Genomic DNA, 21440 nt, shown 5'->3' on the forward strand with positions numbered 1-21440 from the left:
ATCTACTAGTGAGTACAACTTGATGCAGATCATAATAAAAAATCCAGATCTAGTGGATTCTAATATGTTAGGATACAGATATGTTTTTATTGAGGGTAGTCTATAAGGGATAGAGACCTTCAACTACCACCAATGTGCAGCTGAGATAATGGAAATCTGAAGAAGTATTACTGGTTTTTACTCATCTTTTCTTGTGTTAGAAGTAAATCCCAGTGGATGGAGAGATTTTGGTACATGTGCAGATCTGTAGGAGAAGTAAACTAGCGTTCACTCAGCAGCTGAACATGTTACAAGAGTCTTAAATCTGGGTCTGATATTGGATCAGGCTTGACTGAGTTAAAGGGAACTGTTTGGGCCTTGTTGGGGGAATCTTTCTTCTGAGTGCAATTCTAGTTATTTCTGCATTATTAGACTTCATGGTCAATCAATGTGAACTAGTAATAATATCAATTACAACCAATCAAATCGGCCAACCCTATTTATTTCCTTGTTTTTCCTTCCTTATATAATAATTCCCACACATTTTCTCGAACATTTAATATTCTATTCTTCCGTTTGCTGAGGATCCCCTCAAACCCACTCAAAGACCCCTGTTGATCTCTGAACTACTGTTATAGACTATCATTTAAATCTGAACATTTACAAATGCACATTATCTTTAAAGGGATTATTCTTACTTTCCATATTAAATTCAATTTAAAATGTGGAACCTTTCTCTCAAAAAACACAATTTTTCTTCGTGTAATGATTCACTGCGAACACAACATCAGGTTGAACAGCAGCGGGGATTAACAGTCTGGCCGGTGGGATAACAAACTCTCTTTGGATGCTACAATGCTTTTGTTAGTTGGGGATTAAATGGACAAAAACAGGCAATGGAGGGTATCAGCGGGGCATTATAGTGCTGAGGTGTGTACCGTCCATCAGCCCTGTGCCCCCCCCCACACACAAAGACACCGTCAGGGCAGAAATGTGGCCAGAGGATAACCAGGCTCAGACATCAGTCAGCCTTTTGCACTTTTGAGTCACTGACAATGTTTACATGCACCAAAAACTCCTGCTTAAGCTGTTAAAAAGGCTAATAAAAAAGGATATTCCACTACTATCCCATTACTCGGATTAACAAACACAACCTCCCTCTTTCATTCGTTCAAAAACTGTCTTGCAAAGATCTGTGCTGCCAAAAAACTTGTTGATATCCGACTTTTTAAAAAAACATTTTTTAAAGTACGTATACTGTGTTAAAAACCCCAGTTGAGATGTCTAAAGACTGCTACTACTACCTGAGTGACTTAAACCACATGTCTTCATCAACAAATGCTGCTTTTGAAATAAAGCCTAGTTCAGATTATCCAACTGGAATACTCTGTTTTCATGACCTTCATCACATTTGGAATACATGTTAATAATAATACTGGAATATTACTGTGCATGTTAACATAGTCAGTGTGACATAGCAGCTATTCGGAGAGGGGTAAATCAAAGGCATCCTAATAAAACCCTTGCTTACTTTCCTGCTGAGAGTTACACAAGGAGATCGATACCACTTCTACGGTGCGTCTTAAGTACAGATCTGGAGCCAGGAGGCCATTAGCTTAACATAAAGACTGGCAGCACAGGGAGGCAGCAAGTCTGACTCTGTGCAAAAATACAACTACCAGCACCTGTGTGGCACATTGGCATTGCATTGGTTTAACTCTTATTTACTGACACAAACTTTTGGATATGATGTCAAGGCTCCATGCGACAAATAATGTACAGCTACATGCTGCACACTGGTATATATACATGGACAACGAGGACAGCAAGTTACTGTACCTGGTGGAGCACAACCATCCCTATGAGTGAAGCTTTTTATCCCCTGACCGTCTGTCGTCCTTTCGCCTGCTGTTTCTCGAACCTTCTCCTTGCTGCAAAACACAAACACACACAGAAATACAGGTGAGAAGTGGTTTTCTTGACTTCTCCTAGGAAGAAGAGAGTTGCAACCCGACACACAAAGGATAAAGCAGAAGTCCACACACTGCTGGAAGAGAAATCTGAAACTAGAAATTGTTAGTTGCAGCTTAATTGTTAGGACTATGAGAGCCCAAACCAACCAGGCACCTGGAGGAAGAACGTGTTTTTTTTCTGGAAAGAGTTAGTAAACAAAAGAGGAATTTTGTATCTTCACAGCACACTCACAGCACTCATTAGTCATACCGTTCACTAATCCGTTAAACACTTTAAAAGACTATTAAAACCACACAGTCAGGAGCATCGTCAGCATCACCTTTGTAATGCAAACACAATAGATGCCACACAGAGTCCAAACACAAGCGCATGCACCTCAAATGGCTGCATTATGTTTGTATTTTTGTATTTTTGTCCAGAAGAGAGACAAAGAGGGGCAGCTATCCCAAACCAGTTAATCCAGAGTTAATCAAAGGTTCACCTTCACCGCTGGGGGAACACACAAACAAATTTATCTGGTCCATCTTTTGACTTAAAGCTGCACTGAAACACCGGAAAGATGTAACTCCAATTCCTGGAAATAAGCACCGACATATTGGTTGAACATAAATATCAGCCAATATTCGCCTTGCTGACTGCTACAGGCCTACTGGCAAATAGGATGACATCCACCGTTGGCAGTGGCCGATGTTTATCTGATGTGTCACATCAGTTTTGTGCTGGCACATTCATGAGCTGCTGGCTCATGACATCCCTGCCATCAGGCTATGTAAGCACTGAAAAATTATACACATTGACTAAGAGTTGTGTTGAGGGATAAAAGGCTTTTGAGGCAGGCATTTTTCAACTGAGAAAATTCTTTTTAGGTAATAAAAGGTTGTAGTAAAGGTAGAAATAACAATTCTGGAAGAGTTGATGTATTAATTGTATTCACATGCACAACAATGGCATACAGATGTAGTTCTTATGGCTACACCTCAACATAATTAGAAATATTCTGTAGATTCATAAATCATGACATATTTCTGATCTTTAGCTCTTTTTCCCAGTTTGTGATTTAGTCAAATAAAATAGGTGTTTTTTTAACATTAAGTCTTGCCCAGTGCAGCTTTAAGCCTACATGTTGCATTAGATGTTAACCTCCCACCAATGTCCTCCTAGAACACAGTTAAATGGGCTCTTCATGCCAACCTCGGACCAGTCCTCTTGCAGAATGGGACTCTGCTGAAGGTCTCGATGCCACCTGTCACCTCTTTGGTGGTCTGGCGTTGGAGTAGACACCCGCCGAATAACCTTCCTGATCACCTGCTCAAGGCAGAAGGATGACGACAGAGGAGGGAAAGATCTTTTTGTTTTCATCAAACCATCAAGCTACTCTCTCCGTGTGATGGGTTTTATTTCACAGCTGAAAGGGACATAAAATTATACGTTACTTTTCTACTGATGAGGTTACCATCTGCGTCCAAGTAGTGTTCCTCTGTCGTCGTCTCGCCGGGGATATTCTTTGCTTGTTCACCCTGCAAGTGGTTGTGGTTAGCATGTCAATAAACGCTCAGAAATGGCTGACCTATACATGATGAAACCATCACCACACGGAAGCAACACCCGAGAGAGAATCTCCATATCAGAAAGAGCGCTAAATTAGGTTAGTCTTCAAAAAACACCATGGTATGAGCTACCATGAGATACAAATTTATCTATGAACACATAAAGAGAGTTGAGACATCAGTACACCAAGCTATACCACTACAATGCACACCAGACTATACTAAACCAAACCAAACCAAACCAGCCCAGACCAGACCAAGCCTCTGCCCAGCTTCTAATCCAAGCTTTCAGGGTACCTTTAAAATGAGACGGCGTCTGAAGATTCTGGTGGTTACGGTCTGCTCTTCCTCTGAACCAGAATCTACACTAACCCGCTGCTGAGGAGGGTATTGTAAAGTCATTACACAAACACAAGGAGGGAGTCAGAATGAGAAAAACATTGGTTAATTGAGACATTTTGTTGATGTCCTTAATGTACTTGAACTTAATTGTCAGCTGTATCAGACAAGAGAAAACCTGGAATAAAAGACTGTAGTTTGTGTTTCTAACACAAATTATTTCATAGGTTTTTAGTTTTATGGTGTTCAATTCAATTAAGTGCTTTTTGTAGTTGTAGTTGCTATTACCTGGACTTTTTTCTCTGAAACCAGGGCTCCCTCTTCCTTTCTGCCGTTCGATGATTCCGATGAGGCATCCTGAGGTGAGTGCTTTGAGTTGTCGCCGTTCTGTCGGGACCTCCCTGATTCTCCCCGAGACGAGGAAGTGATGGAGTCACTAGAGTTCTCTTGGCTGTTGGGTTAGAAAACACAGAGTCAGGACTGAAGCTCTCGGATGATGTTAACAGATGAAAAACAGATGCAACAGGAGATAAGTTAGATTTCAAATTAGAGTTGATGTTCTGGGAGACATTTTTTAAGGAACTTTAGTTGTATAACACTTTTACCTTTCCCGCCTGTCGAGCCGGTCTGAGCTGACACTGCGGCCTGGCGTCGGTGGTTCTACGTTGACGCTGGAGGAATCACTGTGCCAACCTGAAAGTGAACACACGTCTTTTTCTGCCTGTTCAACCTGACCGAGAATCTCCTCATCTCTGGCTTGGGGAATCTCTTCGTCCTCCTCCTTCTCCTCTGAGCCTTGGTCTGTCTTCTCATCTTCCAACAGAGACCCTAATGCCTCTTCTTTGTCTCCATCTCCGCCTCCCTCCTCCTCTTCCTCATTGGACCCAGAATCGCTGGGCTGACGTTCCTCAAGTGCCTCAACCCAGGCCTGAGGGGAGAGCCGATCTACAGGCTGGTCCACCTCGGCCTCCTCGTCCAATTCTGATGTCCTGCAAATGTCTCCTTTTTCATCCTTAAACTGCAGCTCTCCATGTGTGTCATCCATTCTGTCACCCCCGTAGACTCTTTTCTCACTCTTCCCATCGACTTTTAGAGCCTCGGGTGTTTCGTGAATACACTCTTTGACCGTTTCTGCTTCTATTCTACCACCTTTTTCCACTTCATCGCCAATTTCAGTCAGATTATGCTGTTCTTCTGACAGATTCTGCACCTCTTTTACCTCCTCCATCTCACACGCCGCCCCCTTATTCCCATCTTCAATAAGGACGAGATGCTCAATTGTCACATCTCTCTCTTCCTCTGCAGATCCCTCCTGTTCCAACATAATACTGTTTTCCTCTGCCAACTCGGATCTGTCTTTTATTATCATCTCGCATTTTCTTTCCACATTTCTAATCAAGTCCTGCTCTACCCACTTCTCCACTAATCCATTTCCCTCTGCTAACTCTGCTGCAACCATCTCAACAACCTTCTGTATTTCTTCTGTCACTTCCCTTTCGCTTCCTTTCAAGCTTACATCCTCCTGTACCCCATTGGGGGCTATCATCTGCGATCCTCCATCACCCACGTGCGCTCTGTCAGGCGATGAAGGGGTTATGGATGATACTGATGAGAGCGTAGGGGAAGACGTGGAGTAAGCCATGTCAATGTCTAACTCGCACATCGCAGCGGGGACGGAGTGAGACTTGTGTCTGCGGCTCAGCTCCAGCTCTTGAAAAGGCCTGTCCTCCTCCTCGCTCAGAAGCAGCTCGTCGTTCAGAGCGATGTGGGGCTTTGTGACCTTGGGGGTAACAGGATCGGGGATTTCAAACACTGGAACGGACAGGGCGAGCTCACAGGGTCTGGGGGGGCTCCTAGGGGGGCTGTCTGGCTCCGCGCTACCGGACTCTATCTCTGGGCTCCAGGGCAGGGGCTGAGGCTGGGAGTCGGCCAGCAAAGGGGTGTCTGGTTCTGGGTAAACGTGGTGTTGGTGGGTGGCAAGGGAAGGGTTGGGAGTGACGGGGAGTTCAGGCTCCAGGAAGTGGGGGTCGGAGTGCAGTGCAGCGGGGGACTGCAGCTCCGCTAGAATGCTCTGATAATCTGTAGGTGACAGGATGACAAATGTAGAGACATACACGCACCGAAGCATGCCACAAAACAATATAACACACCACAAACACACACACGCACACACACACACACACACACCCTGAAAAATACACCATATGAAGTGGACGATGTCACATAAGCTGAAGTGTAAAGCATGTTGCCAGACAACCACCAGCTAAGATAGTGCAAAGGTCGCCTATAACTGGCAGAATGACAAGCCAGTGTCAAACATATGCAATATAATGGACTGGAGTATTGAACACATTTCATTTTTAATATGATATTGGCCTCCAATGATTAAGAATGAAAGACAAAATGATTATTGTGCTGCATTTGGTTTTGCAATTACGTTCTTGTGTCTCGTGCCCCTCCTGAAAAGCCAAAACTCACTCTAAACTACGCACTGATATGTTTAGCTTTGCTCACTCTGTTCAGTGAGCCATTGTTTGTGGAAACAAGATGAAGCCAGCCGCTGCTTGGAAACTGATGCACATCTAATAGTGGTATCATGGTACTGGTGTTTGGAGCAGCCAAAAAGGACGAGTCACAATTCAGCAATCCTTTCTCGCATTTTATATCCAAAATAAAAATATGCTATTACGTACTATATATTCTTATCATTAGGACATTCTTCAACATTTATCCTTCAATTGAATTAAATCTAAGGTTCAAGTAAATCAGTTAACATGCAAGTTATCTTTAAAGTTAAATAAATAAGTGATGTTTCCAAAGTCATCAACAATCCTTTGTACTGTATATGTTTGAAAATACATAAAGTGTGAATAAAAAAAAAAAATCTAAAATTTTAGGATATATAAAGATGGAGCTTCAAATTGAAAGTAATCATAAAAGAAATCAACAGTTGTTTGATTTTCAGTGAGTGTTAATCAAAAGTTGTGACGAAAGAGACTGAAAGTGGGACACATTAGTGAAGGCCATATTGATCATACTGCGTGTGATGTGATGAGTTATTGAGATATTAATGTTTGCCTGGGTGTTCTGTTACATGCTCACATGAGACAAGTGACAGATGAGAGATGTGAGAAGGAATGGGGGAGGAGAAGGGACAGGATAAAGGACAGAGCACACTATATTAATATTTCCATTGTTGAATGGTCAATGCGGGCTTTATTGGGGGTTGGAGGGATGTCGGGCGCAAATGTACACTGGCAAGCAGGACAGGGAGACAGGGAGCGGAGAGGAGGGGAGGAAGGAGTGGGGCTAGGACAACGGGACCCAGAGGGAGAGACGGGAGGGAGAGTAGACATGGAGAGAGGGGAGACAGGGCGGGAACGGGAGCCCAGCTGGGTCACTGCAGACTCTTTGCTTTGAGAGGCGGTGACAGAAGGCGCGACTCTGCCTGAGGGTGAGGAGGGGATGGGCGAAGCAGGTACAGTGATGAATTCAGATTGGTTAAGGCTAACAGAAGAGGATGCAAGGGTGAGGTTGGTGGGTCTGGTTGCGGTTTCAGAGGGTGCAGAAATATTGCAAGACATGTCAGAGGTATAACAGGATGATGTGCGTGAGGAGGTGTTTGGTTCTGCATGTGGAGGGTTTGGAGTTGACATGGTGAGAGTGGGGGAGGTTGGCGCAGAGGTGGGTGAAGACGGGAAGGGTGGCGGGGAGGAAGGTAAAGGTGAGGTGATGAGAGGGATTGGGGAGGATGGGTGTGGTGAGAATGGGAAGGTGGGGGACAGACGAGGGTCAGCAGGAGGGCACTGATGGAAGGTGCACGAGGGAGGAGGAACAAGGAAGCTGAACTGTGACTGGTCAAACGCCGCTGGAGGTGCCAAGTCTTTGAGCGAAATGGAGGACTCATAACTTGAAGAGCGGCGGAAGGAAAGCGGACGGCAGTGACGGGTAGCAGTGGTCGTGATGGGAGTGGGCGGGGGCGTTGGGGTCAGCGGTGGACAGAAGGGGCTGGGTGTCTGCACGATGAAGGCACCTTCAGCGCTTCTCGGAGTTAGAGGGATAATTATGCAAACTATGGGAAAAGGAATGAGGTAGGAATATATGCAGGAGAGACACAACGAAACAAAAAGAGACAACAAAATGTTCTATGTGAGACATGCTTGGACAAAAAGACAATGAATGAATAACATGACTGAGGGATGTGTGGACGAGGAGGCACGTGAGGGATGGATGAGGGCAACACATGACTCTTAAGTTGTTAAGAGCTGTTATGTGCTGTTATCAGCAGGGTTTCCTGCTGTGGGGAGGTGATGGGAGGCAGGGAGAACAGGAGGAGGAGGAGGAGGAGGAGGAGGAGGAGGAGGCAGTCTGGTTTCACAGAGAAGGAAATTCTCTCATCTATCCAAGGAAGGCTCAGAGGAACTGGAGGAGAACTAGGAGAACTAAGCTAAATCAAGAGGAAAGCAGACTCTACAGGGTTAAATCATTTCTACTCAACTCAGACATAATTGAAAACACATTAAAGCAGTTTGTAGTATGCAGCATGCACTAAGAATGGGATATTAACAGTGGATATTGCTTATTTGTGACAACTGGATACACTATTGTGATTTGGTGAGCAATGCCTTACTTTAATACAAAGGGTGGTTAATTCAACAGAAGCCAATTCAAACCAGTGTAAGCATTACAAGACTGAAGTCTTAAGTAAAGAAAAATAATTGTCATAATTTCAATGGTACATAACCCATAAAGAATGGAAATCCGGAATCGATTTGAAAAAAACAGCAGGAGCCAGTTGTCCAAACAAAATCCAAATCTGACTAATAAATAACTCCTCTAGAGATTTGCATTAGGACATTATGGATGTGATCCATGCATTGGCACAACAAAAGGTAGCAGGGAGAGGTAAGAGGTCAGCTAGACAGAGCTAAACTTTACCATCAGCCTGATCCCGGAAAACAGCGTTATCATCGGCAAAACATCTCGTGCCTGAAATGTTACCATAGTCAAATATTGGGCCCTCCAGCAAAGTCACAATATCCATCCGATTGACTTTGGTCAGCACTGCAGTTAAGGCATCCGCTGTGGGGGGAAAAAAAGACACATAAATATGTTGTCCCATGATTCAAAAACTGCTTATTCCAATGTTATACCAAAGAGAATAATTTGTATAGAGATGTTTAAAGCAATATTGTTCCTTTTGTCCTTTTAAGTTGTTATAAACACAATAAAGCAACCCTTTAAATTTTAACATTTCCCAGATTCCATATTGTGACTGGAAGATTTCTGAACAAATGAAACTGATGAAGAGACAGACAGTAAAGTAAGGAGGACAGGAAAACAGAGAAGTGAACTACACAGATGCTTGTGAAAAAACCCCTAATTTTAGTAAGCTAGCATCAGAAGTTCATCTTTTCGGGGTGATGAACTTTTAAGTCTTACAACAAGAGCAGAAAGACTGAAAAGAGTAAGAATAGGAACAAAAGACACACGACGGGAGAAGAAATGATGGAGACTGAAAAGTAAATTTTCAGATATAAAAATAGTCTTACTTGTGGCGTTTTTCCCTTCCCGACTGACCCATTTCTTAAGAAGCATGAAGCTCTGTGCTGTCAAAGAGTTGGGGTTCTCTAGTCTGATGTGGTTGATCTCATCCACTGTGAAGTTCATCTCCCGAGCCAGCTCTGTCATGGGATACAGACAGCAAGTCAGACAAAAATATTAAAACTTTAATATGTATGATCCTTCAGTTTTATTCACAGTGCAAACACAGAGACTGCAGAGGGTTATATACAATACATATACTTGTATTTCAACATAATTCAATTTCTCTAATTGATAAAACAACTTATAACTTCAGTTTTCTCTTCATTACATTAAAGTGGCAATGCTTTTCTGTTGCTTTATTTCATTGTGCCCCCACACAGATTCTTTGTAGGTTATCATGTTAACCTGAAGATGGCAGTACACAACAGGGTTTAAGACTGGGATAGAGGGTTTGGCAGACAGGGACATAGAGAATGTATCTGACCTGTCCAACTGAGTCCCAGGTGATCTGCAACGATAGCCATGCGCAGATCCGTTCGCTCACAAGGACTCTGGGGACCTGGCAACAAAGAAGACAATAACTCATTAATACAATTCACACTCTTCTCCCCATACACCAATGTAAGAAAAAATGAACATGTACACAATTTTCCTTTTCTGGCCACTCATTTGTCAGGCTTGATGAAATGAATTAAGGTAGTGTTAAATATTAACATTAAAGTTAGCGTGTTAGTGTGATATGGCCATAATATAAGTTTAATCATTTCCCCAGGATGGCAAGAAAAGGATATTTCACATTAGAGACATTATGGGCAACTTAAATAGGGTCATAGAGTAAGTGGTGCTCTGTGACTGTTTGTGGTATGTATCCTCTAGGCAGGCAGTAACTGTCATGAGAACCACACAAAACAAAGCATAACATGACTCTCAACAACAGACTCGTCGTTCTACAAATCTAGGGTGGAAAGGTCTATGTTAGAATCTAAAATGTCAACATGCAAAGACGCTTTTGTGTGTTCTTTGCCAACACTAGTTAGTTTAAAAGACAATTGATAGCACAAAAAAATCTGTAAGAACAAACTACAACTTGGTAGCCACCCTGCACAGACAGACAGACAGACAGACAGACCAGGGAGTTGTCAAAAAAGGGACTGGTTGTGCCAGTGGACCAGTCACTACTACTGGCATGCTCAGTCTAATATACAGAGGTTAAAAGGGGTTGAAAGAGGGGAACAGAGGAAAGAGAATCTTGCAACAAGGACAATACAGTACACAGTACATCAATGACAAAAAAGAAATTTAAATGACAGCTACTGTTCTGAAGAGAATATGTAAACACGCCACAGGCATTCCAGTCAATCCATTAAACGATCACAACGATGTCATGCAACTAAAAGTGAAGTATATAAATATATAGATGTATTTTAAACATAGTGTGAAAGTTTTACAAACTAGGCTTGATCTCCGCGATGGGAGGCGTTCGAGACCCTGTGAGTCCCTGACTGCCCTCCTTCCCACCAGTCCGCCTACTCCTCCTGCTTCTCTCACTGCCGGAGGCCCTGTCCGTCGTCGCCACCTTTGCCCTTACGGACGCGGCCCCGGCCTCAGCCCTCGAACCTCTACCAGACCTGGATGAGCGGGAGGGCTGGGAGGGCTGGGAAGGCTGGGAGGCGTCCGACAGAGAGGTGCTCCGGGAGGTGCTGTCTTCCTCCGACTGCTCTGTCTGCGTCTTTTTCTCCTCGTCTGACAGTCGGTCCACCAACTTTAGCGTCTCCCCGCTAATGCCTTTAAAGTATTCGATGGTGCGCTTACAAACCTCACTAGGGTTCTCCTTTCTGCCCTGTCTGCATGCTCCCTCTGTTGTGACATTGCTGACCTGATGCCTATCCTTCAGTGGTAGCCTTGAGGGCAACTGTATGGCTGCTCTGTCTTTGTCCAATGCCCTTGTTGGCTGTGAGGAAACCCGAACTGAAACAACTGAGCTAGCTGCTGCAGCAGGGCTACTCTTTTTAACATCCTTGATTGGTATTCTAGACCTGGGCTCTACTTTGGCTATGGCTGGCTCTCCTCTTTTCCTGACCTCAACGGTCACCGCCTGCTTGGGCTTCTGTTTGCCTATGGCTGTTCCCTGCGTGTGAAATGACCACCCTGATGCTTTAACTGGAAGCCTCGACTTGGGCTGCTTCACCTCACTTTCTTTAACTTCTTCACTTTTCTGCTCTTGCACTGGATTGCTGCTGTGTACCTCAACCCTCTCCTCTATTTCCCTACAGCACAGTGTTTCTATCCTGCTAGCTTTCTGAAGAGTGGGCTCAGAGGAGGACTGCAAATTAAACACCACACTGCCACACTGAATGTAGTTTGCCTGAACACTGGAGGACTCAAGGTTATTGTTGTTGTTGCAGTTTTCAGAAGGGTAATCTCTTCTTTCTAACTTGGGTTCGGTGTGTCTACTAGACTGGCTCTCTGTACACTGACCCTCTATACTGATGTATTCTGGCACCATCTGACCCTCTGACATCTCAGCTTTACAATCGGTGAGATCCCCTGTGTCTTTTTTCACAGTTATCGAGGCAGCTATGCCCATCTTAATAGGAGTGCGTAATTTGGGATCAACCTTAGAGGCTGTGATTGTGCATGAGGAGGCGGTCTCAGCTATGGCTTCACAGGTGGGGGCATCAGTACCGGTATAGCCAGTGTCACCGCCAGGCTGTGCAGGGCTGCATTTTGTTGTTGTTGCTGGTGTTGTTGGTGTAGTGCTGCTGTCTGTGGTAGTATCTATAACTTTCACCATCCCATCTACTGTGGCCCTCTCCCCTGTTTTTGACTGAGAGGTAATTACCCCCAGGATCTTGCCCCCTCTCCCCTTTTCCCCTGTTTTAGGGTCAGAGGAATGCTCACCAATCTGGAAAAACTGAAGCCTCTCTTCAACAAAGTCCCGCTTGCTCATGTCAATAGCACCACTGCGGGTCATCTCAAACATCTTCCCTTCATGGAAAGGGAAGGGATTAGGCTCACTAGTCGGTGTGCTCTCGTCAGTCGGTGTTCGAGCAGGGGTTGTGTCAGGTGTTGTGGCCTGTGACTTGTCCTCCACCGATAAACCAAAGGGCTTTGGGTCCTCCTCTTTTGTTTTGGACTCAAAAACATCATTATCGCCCCCTTTGGTGGACCAGGGGTCAAAGTCCAGGCCTTTGGTGGCAACAGTTTTAAAAGTTGAATTCAGCTCCTCCTCAAGTTGGTAACCAAAGTAGTTTTCAGCAAAGCCCTGCCTTTCTGGATGCCTTCCTTCGAGGGTATAATCTTTTTCATCTCCACTGCTTTTTGCGGAAGATGTGCTGGTTTTAGTCTTTCCATTATCCCCCCCTTCCTCACATTTTTCTTCCTCAATAACTTCGAGCTTCGACTGACTAAATGAGCGATCGGTTGTTTTTCCATCATTGGACAGACTAGATGTTTTGGGGTCCTCGCTCAGTCCGTCATCTTCATCCTGAAGGTCATACCCATCTAAAGAGTCTATTTCAGTTGCATCTGTGTCATGGGAGAACTCAGCAGTGGTTGCTATGGAGCAGTCCGTGATTGACTGGTCATTACCATTTTGTTCAAAGTCATCATCCTCACCCTTTACAACGCCATTGAGCCCAGAGTCTTTGTTTCCATTTTTCTCTGATTTTTTTGGTTTTGAACGTTTGTCTCCCTCCTCTTTCATTTTGAATGTGTACTTTTTGATAGGGATGGGATGGAAGACAGATTCATCATCACTGGAGTCACTGTTATCAGCTCCAGGGGGAATAGGGGATGGTGGCTGGACCCTTATGATTGGCTCGGCTAAGAGGTGCCTATCATGTTCCTCTTGGAGGTTCACCTCCATCATCTCCGTTTCTGCCTCGGAAGAAGCACGCGACCCCTTTTTCTCAGGGTCCGACTGCTCTGCCTCTAAAGGTGGAGGAGGTGGAAACTCTATATAAGCCACTCTTTTCTCCTTTGGCTTCTGTTTCTCTGCATCCTGTTTTTTACTGTGACTCTCTGATGAAGATGGCTTATGTTTTTCCTTTGAAGGCTCCTTGTAGATGAAGGTCTTCGCTTCTTCCTCCTCAGACTCCTCAGGGATTGGGCTTGGCATGCCAGGCATGAAGCCTATCACAGAGTCTGGTGTTCTTGAGGTCAGACTCATTTCCTCTGAGCTGGGGGTCTCAGGGGTAACGGGACTTTTCCCAGAGCTGTCCATGAATGTCACTTGTTCAAGAGTGTCATCTTCTGGACTTCCTTGAGGAGATGGAGACTGCTTTTGCTTTACAGTGTAAAATGCACCCCTAGTCTCATGCACTGTCCTACTCTCATGGCTTACTATCTTTTTGTACGTTCCCAACTGTCCCGAGGCTGTTTCTTTCTCATATTGCTTTCCTACTTGGATACTAACATACACAGGTAAGGGTTTAATATCTTTGAAACCCTCTGTGACAACTACAGGAGTTACTTGATCCAAATAATCTACTTGGTCACTATCAACACCATTACACACTACATTTGATTGGCTACTGTCTGATGAGTCTGTGGATTTTCCTATTGATGATCCACGAGTAGACTTGTTGGAGTCAGAGCTACTGTGTAACCGATTTCTAGCTAATGTAGGTATATGAGACCCTCCCCTCTCATCAACAGAGGCGTCTAATTTTAAAGTGGTGGATTTATGATTTTCTGAGAAATTAGATGGCTTTCTTACAGGAATTTGCGATTCCGAGTTTTTTTTTAGACTATCATTACTATTTGGACTTTCTCGGACAACAAATTCTGTGTAGATTATTTTCTTGGTGGTTTCTTGTCTTTCACCATTATTACCATCTTTCATAGAATCTTGGATTAAAGAACGAGCTGGTTTGGGAGATTGTGGCTTATAGTTCCCATACTCTTGGCTTTCCCAGGTTTTGCAGAACTTTTTCTCTTCCTGATCTTTTCCATTGTTCTCATGCTTGGGTGAGAATTTATTTGATTCATTATCTGAACATCTCCTCTGGTTTCCTGGACTATCAGGTGTCTTTGGAATGTTTGAACCAGCAAACACCTGGTACACTGGTAGCTTACTTTCCTGGAGTTTCCTAATAGGAGGATTTGTATTCTGGTTAACCTGAGAACTCCTATCTTGCCTTTGAGCCTCTTGTTCAAACTTTAGCCTCACTGCACTGACTTTGGAGGAGGACATTTGAAAAGGTTTAGGGCTTTCACCTGTGCTTCCCTGTGCTTTACCATCTCCTTGTCTCCTTGGGTCTGAATCACTGTACTGCAGCAATACTCTCCTTTCTGGACTACTGGGTAAACTAGCACATTTCCTGTCACTGGAGCTAAACCTGTCTCTAAGCCTTTCTCTGCTCCACTCTTCCCCACTACCCCCATTCCTATAGGGTGACCTCTCTGGACTGCTGTGTGTAGAGCTAGGCCCTGATCGTGATTCTCTAAAGTCTGGTCTGCGCGATTTCTTCTCTGGAGATGAAAGCTCATCATTGAGCTGTTCTGTTTTGTCACGAAAGAATTGAGATACCTCACTTAGTTTTTCCTCTGCCTCCTTAACAGTCCTGTCAACTCTGTCCTCATACATAAGCTGCTCTCTGTCCTTACTCTGGGAGTCATCTGGTACACGCATCCAAACAGACTGCTTTGGGCTACCAGGCTCTGAAGAATACTGCAAAAGTGTCAGCTTGTCAAAGCTATCATCAACATTAGCCATTCTTCCAGACTTGTCAAACACATTTCTCGATGACCTGAAGACATACTCTGTCCTTGGCCCAGCTGATCTACCCTCACTGTGACTGCTTCTGTCTGGTGAGTGGAAGCGAGACCTATCTCTCAGATATTCCTCTGTGTCAGAATGAGACTGGTCAAATTTCTCAGAGAGAAGCATTTTCTCTGCAAAATTGTAAGATTCTCCCCTAAGTTCTGATGATTCATCCTCGTTGTATTCTACCGATTGCTGACTAAGTAGCTTTAGTGTTTTGTAGGAGTCATCTGCCATAAGCTGGGCTGAGCTAGGGCGACTGTCTTCCTCTTGTGACATTGGTGTGTTCACTCTGGGAGAGTCAAGGTACACTGGAAGCGATTCCTCAGGCTCCTCCTCTTCCAGTCTATTCCCTGGGTAGTAATACATTTCCTTCTCTGCATGGTTTTTTGTCTCTCTGATGATCACCTCTGTTGGTTCTGCTTTACTGCCTTTTTCAATATGAACCTCAATTATTCTTTCAACTTTAGGTTTGGAGTTAATGTCCTCAAGGACTCTTTGTGACGTGTCCTCATTGCCAGACTTGTGTTCGAACAGTCCAACCAGCTCTCTTGAAGGGTCCTTGCCTGACTGAAAAGCCTTCATTATGTCATGCACAGACATAGTTTCCTCACACCTCTCTGACGCTGCTTCTTTGCCAGTTGGCTTGTGGTAAACCATCCTGGTGGTTGTAGTGATGTGAGTCTCCTCCTTTACCCTCATCCCTTTTCCCATTGGATCCTCATCAGGGCTGACTTTTATTGAATAGCATTTATTCTGTTCTGGCATTGATGGGGCTTGATTTAGGTGACCTTTAGAATCTGAATCAATATATCTGACAGGATGTGCATCCTCCATTGCAGGTTGTTTGCTGTCCTCTGGGGACTCATAGCTCCTGATGACATGGACAACCTCAGTCCTAGTTTCAGTGATCACTGGGGGAACTGGAATATCCTGAAAAAGGGCCTTGGGGCCCATGCCTTCTGCACTCTGAGGGGCAGAGGGTGTCCTTTCACTCCTGGTCTCAAAGCCGCTGTCTGAGAGGGGGCTTTTATCCTGTTCATGTGAGATATCATCAGGGGATTCTAGCACAGTGTCTGCTCCAAAAAGTGCATCTGCTACTTTACTGATCTCTTTGTCTGAAGGTGATGAGCGCATGCTTGTTGGAGGCATTTTAAGTTTATGCTCCTGAACTGCTATGGTGGGTTTTAGGACACGTTTCTGCTTCTCCTTGCCCTCTCCTTCTCTCTTGCCCTCATCTGCTTTATGCCTTGTTTCATGCATTTTTGAGAAAGAGCTGCTACCAACATCATTGACCAGGTAGTCAACCACTTTGGAAAGATTGAAATCTCTATCTGGTATTGTTTTGGATTTGGCTTGAGGAACCACAGTCTCATATCTTGGTGGATAGCTCCAATTGCTTGGTGGTTGTTCAACTTGTACTTTTGAGAAGTGGATGTCATCCAAAGAGCCCCTTGCCAGGGAAACCCTTCCATCCTTCACAGAATCCTTAGTAAGGATTTCACTCACTTTCACCAAATCTTGTTTTACTTTCTCAACAATCCTATATGGCTCCTCGTCCTCTATCCGAGCCTCTTTCGGAGAGTCAGACTGAAACCCTTTGTTGGCTGTGGAATTTGGGTCTGTCTGCAGAATGGCTGACATTCGTATCAGGTCCTCTTTCATTTCGGCTACATCCTTCAGAATCTCTTGACTGGATGACATTGGTGATGTGGTGTTTGATTTCAGGCCAGCAGAAAAAAGAGGGGCTTTGATAGGGGAAAGAGTTCTGGCAAAGGAAGACTGCAACTGAGCATTCACCTCAGGGGGCACAGTCTTCCGTGGGGACAAAAGTGCAGCTGCTGACTTGGACACCTCAGGTAACTTTTTGAAATGGGGCTCTGGCAGCACATTAATGACAGAGTAGACTGGAACGGTCATTGTACTTGATGTTACAGCAGTGGTGGCATTAGGAGGAGATCTTAGAGAGGCGTAAAGGGAATTTGAAGCTGATGATCTAATGGACTGATATGAGGAGGATGCAGAAGAGGACATGGACTTCAAGGTGCCATAGCCTGCCGAACAAGAATTGAATGTTTTTTCAACCTCATCAAAGGCTGCATTGACACTTGTAGTTGCAGCATTGGTGGTTGCTTGTATTCTCTCTTGCAGACTACTTGTGAGAAGAGATGTAGGGGATGAAGAGCGGTACTGTGTAGGTGACACAGTTCCATTGATCAGAGCTGCAGCACTTGGGGGATTGTTGGATTTAAGTGGTGACGAAAGAGAGGAGAACAGGTTCCTTGCAGGGCCAATGGCATCTGAGGCAAAGGAACGTACAGAGGAAAGACCAGGGACTGTTTTTATAGGTGAGGAGGAAGGTGCTGTACCACCAGACCCTGCCATTACAGTCTTATATGGCAGAGGTGAACTGAACATACTCAGAGATGATTTTGGAGAAGTTGGTGGTGTCATGCCTATGGATGCTCTCTCAAGAAGAGGGCTTCCTCCTCCAGACACAGTGATAGGGGAGGTCCTAGCAGACAATGCTGCCAGTCCTTTCATTGACATAGGATCTGGGGCACTTTTACCTGGTGATGCCAGGGGACTGGGGGTGACCTGGGCTTGGTATGGGGATTGCTGGACTACAGTTTTTATAGGAGAGGAGATGGTTCTGTAAGATCGGATGGGAGAGGCCATGTCACTAACTGACTTAACAGAGGAGGCGGGTGATCCAGGGATGTTGGTCTTGATGGGGGAGGCAGAGTTGATGGACCAAACTGACTTTAATGGAGAGGCAGAGGGCGTGTTGGATGATGAACTGGAGAGGGAGCCAAACCCAGACTTGGCTTGGCCAGAGATGGCGACAGGAACAGGCGACCACGCCTGATAAGACTTCGTTGAAAAGACAGGTTTGTGAGGGTAGCTAGTAGGCTGTGTTCTCGGCGAGCTTCGATCAGTTGTTTCTTCAACAATAATTTAAACCAAAAGCAATAAGGAAGTGAACAAAAAATTGAACGTAAAATAATGTGAAATAAAACATAAAAACCAGAAAGAGAAATTTGAGTCAGTCAGAAACACAGTCATTAACGGCAGCAAGATAAAATTGTACACATGAAATCTGAGAAAGGCCCTTATTCAAAAAACAGGGATGGTATGACAAATGATGGTCCAAAATCAGTGACTAATGACAAAATACACCAAATAAAGAATAGTGCATGTATAGGAACAAAGATGCTTCACATGGGAGAGTTGACAGAAAATGACATGATAACCAAAATAATACAATTTCATTGACTTTTGATGTGCTTAATCTATATGCCTCCTTGCAACAGTGCCTTTTACTGTACATGTTTGATTGACATGTCTTTATCCATTCATTTGGTTCATTTCCAATGCCAGAGACGACCCCACAAGTGTAAATCATTAGTAATGTCACTATACTTGTTTGGTCATGACTTAAAAAAAAAACATGAGGTTGCACTTTACAAGAAAGTAGAGGTAAATCAGCATTCAGGGCTGTCATATTTGGACAGTCACTGTTTTCAATTTAATCGACATTTCAACCCCTATTTATAAATATATATATGTATTCTGATCAAATCAGTATTAACATATTTAAGGACTGGTTTAGGTAGTAATATAATAAAACATAACCTCCAACAGCAGCTTTAGAATTTCTAAAACTTTTTATCTAAATCTGGCCCCAAATGGGTGCATGGAAATGATTGCCAATCTTTTGAAAATGGCAAAGATGTTACATTGCGTTAAAATGCTTTTTCGAATCTATCTGTACGGTAATCAAGTTACTGTAAAGTGCAACCTGTAACCACATTAATATACACAGCCGCACACAATCATAAAGCCAATAAGAGTGAAATGGCCACTAAAAGAATGAGAACAATTCAAAAGAATATTTTATTCAACATGAATTAAAACATTTTTTTTTTCAAATGAAAAATGAACAGACAGACATTGATTCCCAGTGTTTCCACAAATGTAAAATAACATAACAGTTGAAACAGGGAGACTACTTGTCAACATGGGGGTGGGTAAGCAAAGCGTAACACACAGTAAACCATGCAAATGTTTGATGAGTGACAGGTGATCAAAGAGTATGTGTGAACAGAATAAATGACTGATGAACATGTTTTGTATGGTAGATCTCTTTCTATGCTAAAGGTATATGAAAAATATGTACACTTTATAAAGGGACCTTTTGAAACTGATTAAAATCACAAAAATATTTGAAATCAGTTGAAAACTTCATGTAAGTAAAAATGTCAGACTCACTCGCTGCAGGGTCGGTCAAATAGCTGTAGCGCTTACGCAAAGCTAAGGAGGCAAAGGTATGACGTCGCTCTGGCTTTTCAGTCTGAAACAAACAAAAAAGAACAAAAGACGCTTTAACATAAAAATATGATAAAATTCTACTCTATTCTATCAGGATTAGGTGTGAATAACTTGTTAACTTTGATACTGCAGTGCATGAATACAGCCTTGTTTTTAGTGAATCAGTACATGCTGTTAGTACTGGTACAAGGAGGCACTGCAGGTGCACTGTAGTGTCTACTGTGGGGAGTAATGGACTGTTTTTCCTGCGTCTCTTCACTCAAAGCTGTTCTCAGTGTCGTTGGATTGTAATCACTACAGGAAGCGATTTGACTCGCTGGCCTAATCCATTAAGATGTAAGCACAGGCAAAATCCAACTTCCAGTCAGGGACGGTATGTTTAATGAATGTCCTTTTATCATGAAGATGACTTCCTCAGATCATCATCAAATGTGGTGACACATGGTACACCTTTTTAAATAGAAGTAACTGTGTCAATTTTAATATTAGGACAGTTCATCTTGAGCCCAGTCTAGAGGAATTAAATTCATATTGGACAACTCTGCATTACAAGATTTAGAGTATATGGCATCATTCAGTGCCAATGCTGTTAATAATGCGCCCTTTATGTATTGAAGTTGAAAGTAAAGGATTAGAGATTGCAGTTATGAATGTTGGTCTATCTTTTGTGCCAGTTAGAGATGTTTCCTTCCCTGATACCGATACCTGAACTTGCATATCTTCTGATACAGAGTAGTGATCAGATGGTAAACTGATCATGGCTGAGCTCAGGTTAAACCATTTGTCAGGTTAAAACGTGTTGATGATTATACTTCTGGTGCTCGGCAGTACTGTGTAAGTAACAAATCATCATAAAAAACTGAAGCACTTTCGGGGGCTAGGAATAAGATGGACATGTTGGCACTGAATGTTCAGCAATCAGTGAACAAAAATCTAGCTCCTGAATTGTCCAATATCAATATTCAGTCTGGCGAGTGGGTCGACATGTTAACGTAGAAGAAACATAACATACATGGTCACTAGGTATAATGTAAATACACAAACATAAAAACAGCCTCATCTCCCTCTGATTAAACTTTGTTGTGGCATGCAGCTGAGAGAGTTAGTATTCTTCTGTTAAACACAAGCCAAGGACAAGGGTGAAGAAGGGGAACCCCAAATACAACAAAACAGTGACTAAGTAGACAAATGATAAGAGTTAGGGTTTCATCTTCAGCTGACAAAAGATACCGTAATCCTGTGTGAGACTTCCTATGAGTTAATAGTAAGGATGGAGACATGGTGACACCCTGTTGAACATGTATGGAAAGGAAGATAGAGATGAAAAACAAGCTGAGGCACGGCACAGCAACTGGCTCCACTGGACTTGGGATGAAGACAACAATAAATAAATCCTTGCTGATTAAAACAGCTGCGATTTCCACTCATGCACTACAAAAGGGGTCAGAGCTGTGTAAAAGAAAAACACGTGCAGCATCCGTCACACCAAGGTACTGTACAGAGACAAAATATTTACTACAGCATCTGCAGTAAAGCCAACAGAAAGGACGACAAAGAAGAAGCAGTTCCATGTGATGATGAAGAATCTGTTTTACCTCATCATCAGGATCAGACTCCATATCCTGTGGTATTCCAAGATGCATTGCAGGAGAGGAGAGAGATGACACAATGGAGAGCAGGGGCGTTATAGTGAGCGGGGATGTGGAAACAAAATTCAGGGGATGAAAATGGAGCAGCAAAAACAACAAAAGGCATCAGAAAAAATCTTCGGGATTAATTAAAAAAAAACACACAAATAAACAGCAAAACAACAAAAGCAAAAGCAAAGTAATTTCAGTTTCTTGTGATCAATCAACACCACAACAAACAAATGAGAAGTGTCGATTTCTTTTTTCTTTTTTTTTGCATATGACGTATGTACCCACAGTGAGCCAGGCAATAGAACAAAGCACGGT

General features: G+C 43.5%; 1 protein-coding gene across 34 annotated transcripts in view; it reads right to left on the reverse strand.

Moving 5' to 3' along the window:
• LOC119033143 (ankyrin-3-like) overlaps nt 1-21440 on the reverse strand; it is a 137617-nt gene that overhangs the window by 2530 nt on the left and 113647 nt on the right. For 21 of the 34 annotated variants that reach the window (XM_037122795.1, XM_037122792.1, XM_037122808.1 and 18 more), the window contains 11 exons: nt 21081-21107; nt 19426-19507; nt 12288-18098; nt 9871-9945; nt 9392-9523; nt 8778-8921; nt 4445-5918; nt 4128-4290; nt 3387-3470; nt 3145-3258; nt 1819-1910 (listed from right to left, as the gene is read on the reverse strand). In XM_037122795.1, the coding sequence (XP_036978690.1) occupies nt 1839-1910; nt 3145-3258; nt 3387-3470; nt 4128-4290; nt 4445-5918; nt 8778-8921; nt 9392-9523; nt 9871-9945; nt 12288-18098; nt 19426-19507; nt 21081-21107 (8178 nt within the window). In that variant the 3' untranslated portion in view covers nt 1819-1838. Of the gene's footprint in view, nt 1-1818; nt 1911-3144; nt 3259-3386; nt 3471-4127; nt 4291-4444; nt 5919-8777; nt 8922-9391; nt 9524-9870; nt 9946-10838; nt 18099-19425; nt 19508-21080; nt 21108-21440 lie in introns of all 34 variants that reach the window. The other 13 variants (XM_037122787.1, XM_037122788.1, XM_037122789.1 and 10 more) reach the window with 9 other exon arrangements.

Source organism: Acanthopagrus latus, chromosome 15 (genome assembly GCF_904848185.1).
Source record: "Acanthopagrus latus isolate v.2019 chromosome 15, fAcaLat1.1, whole genome shotgun sequence".
Classification (NCBI taxonomy): domain Eukaryota; kingdom Metazoa; phylum Chordata; class Actinopteri; order Spariformes; family Sparidae; genus Acanthopagrus; species Acanthopagrus latus.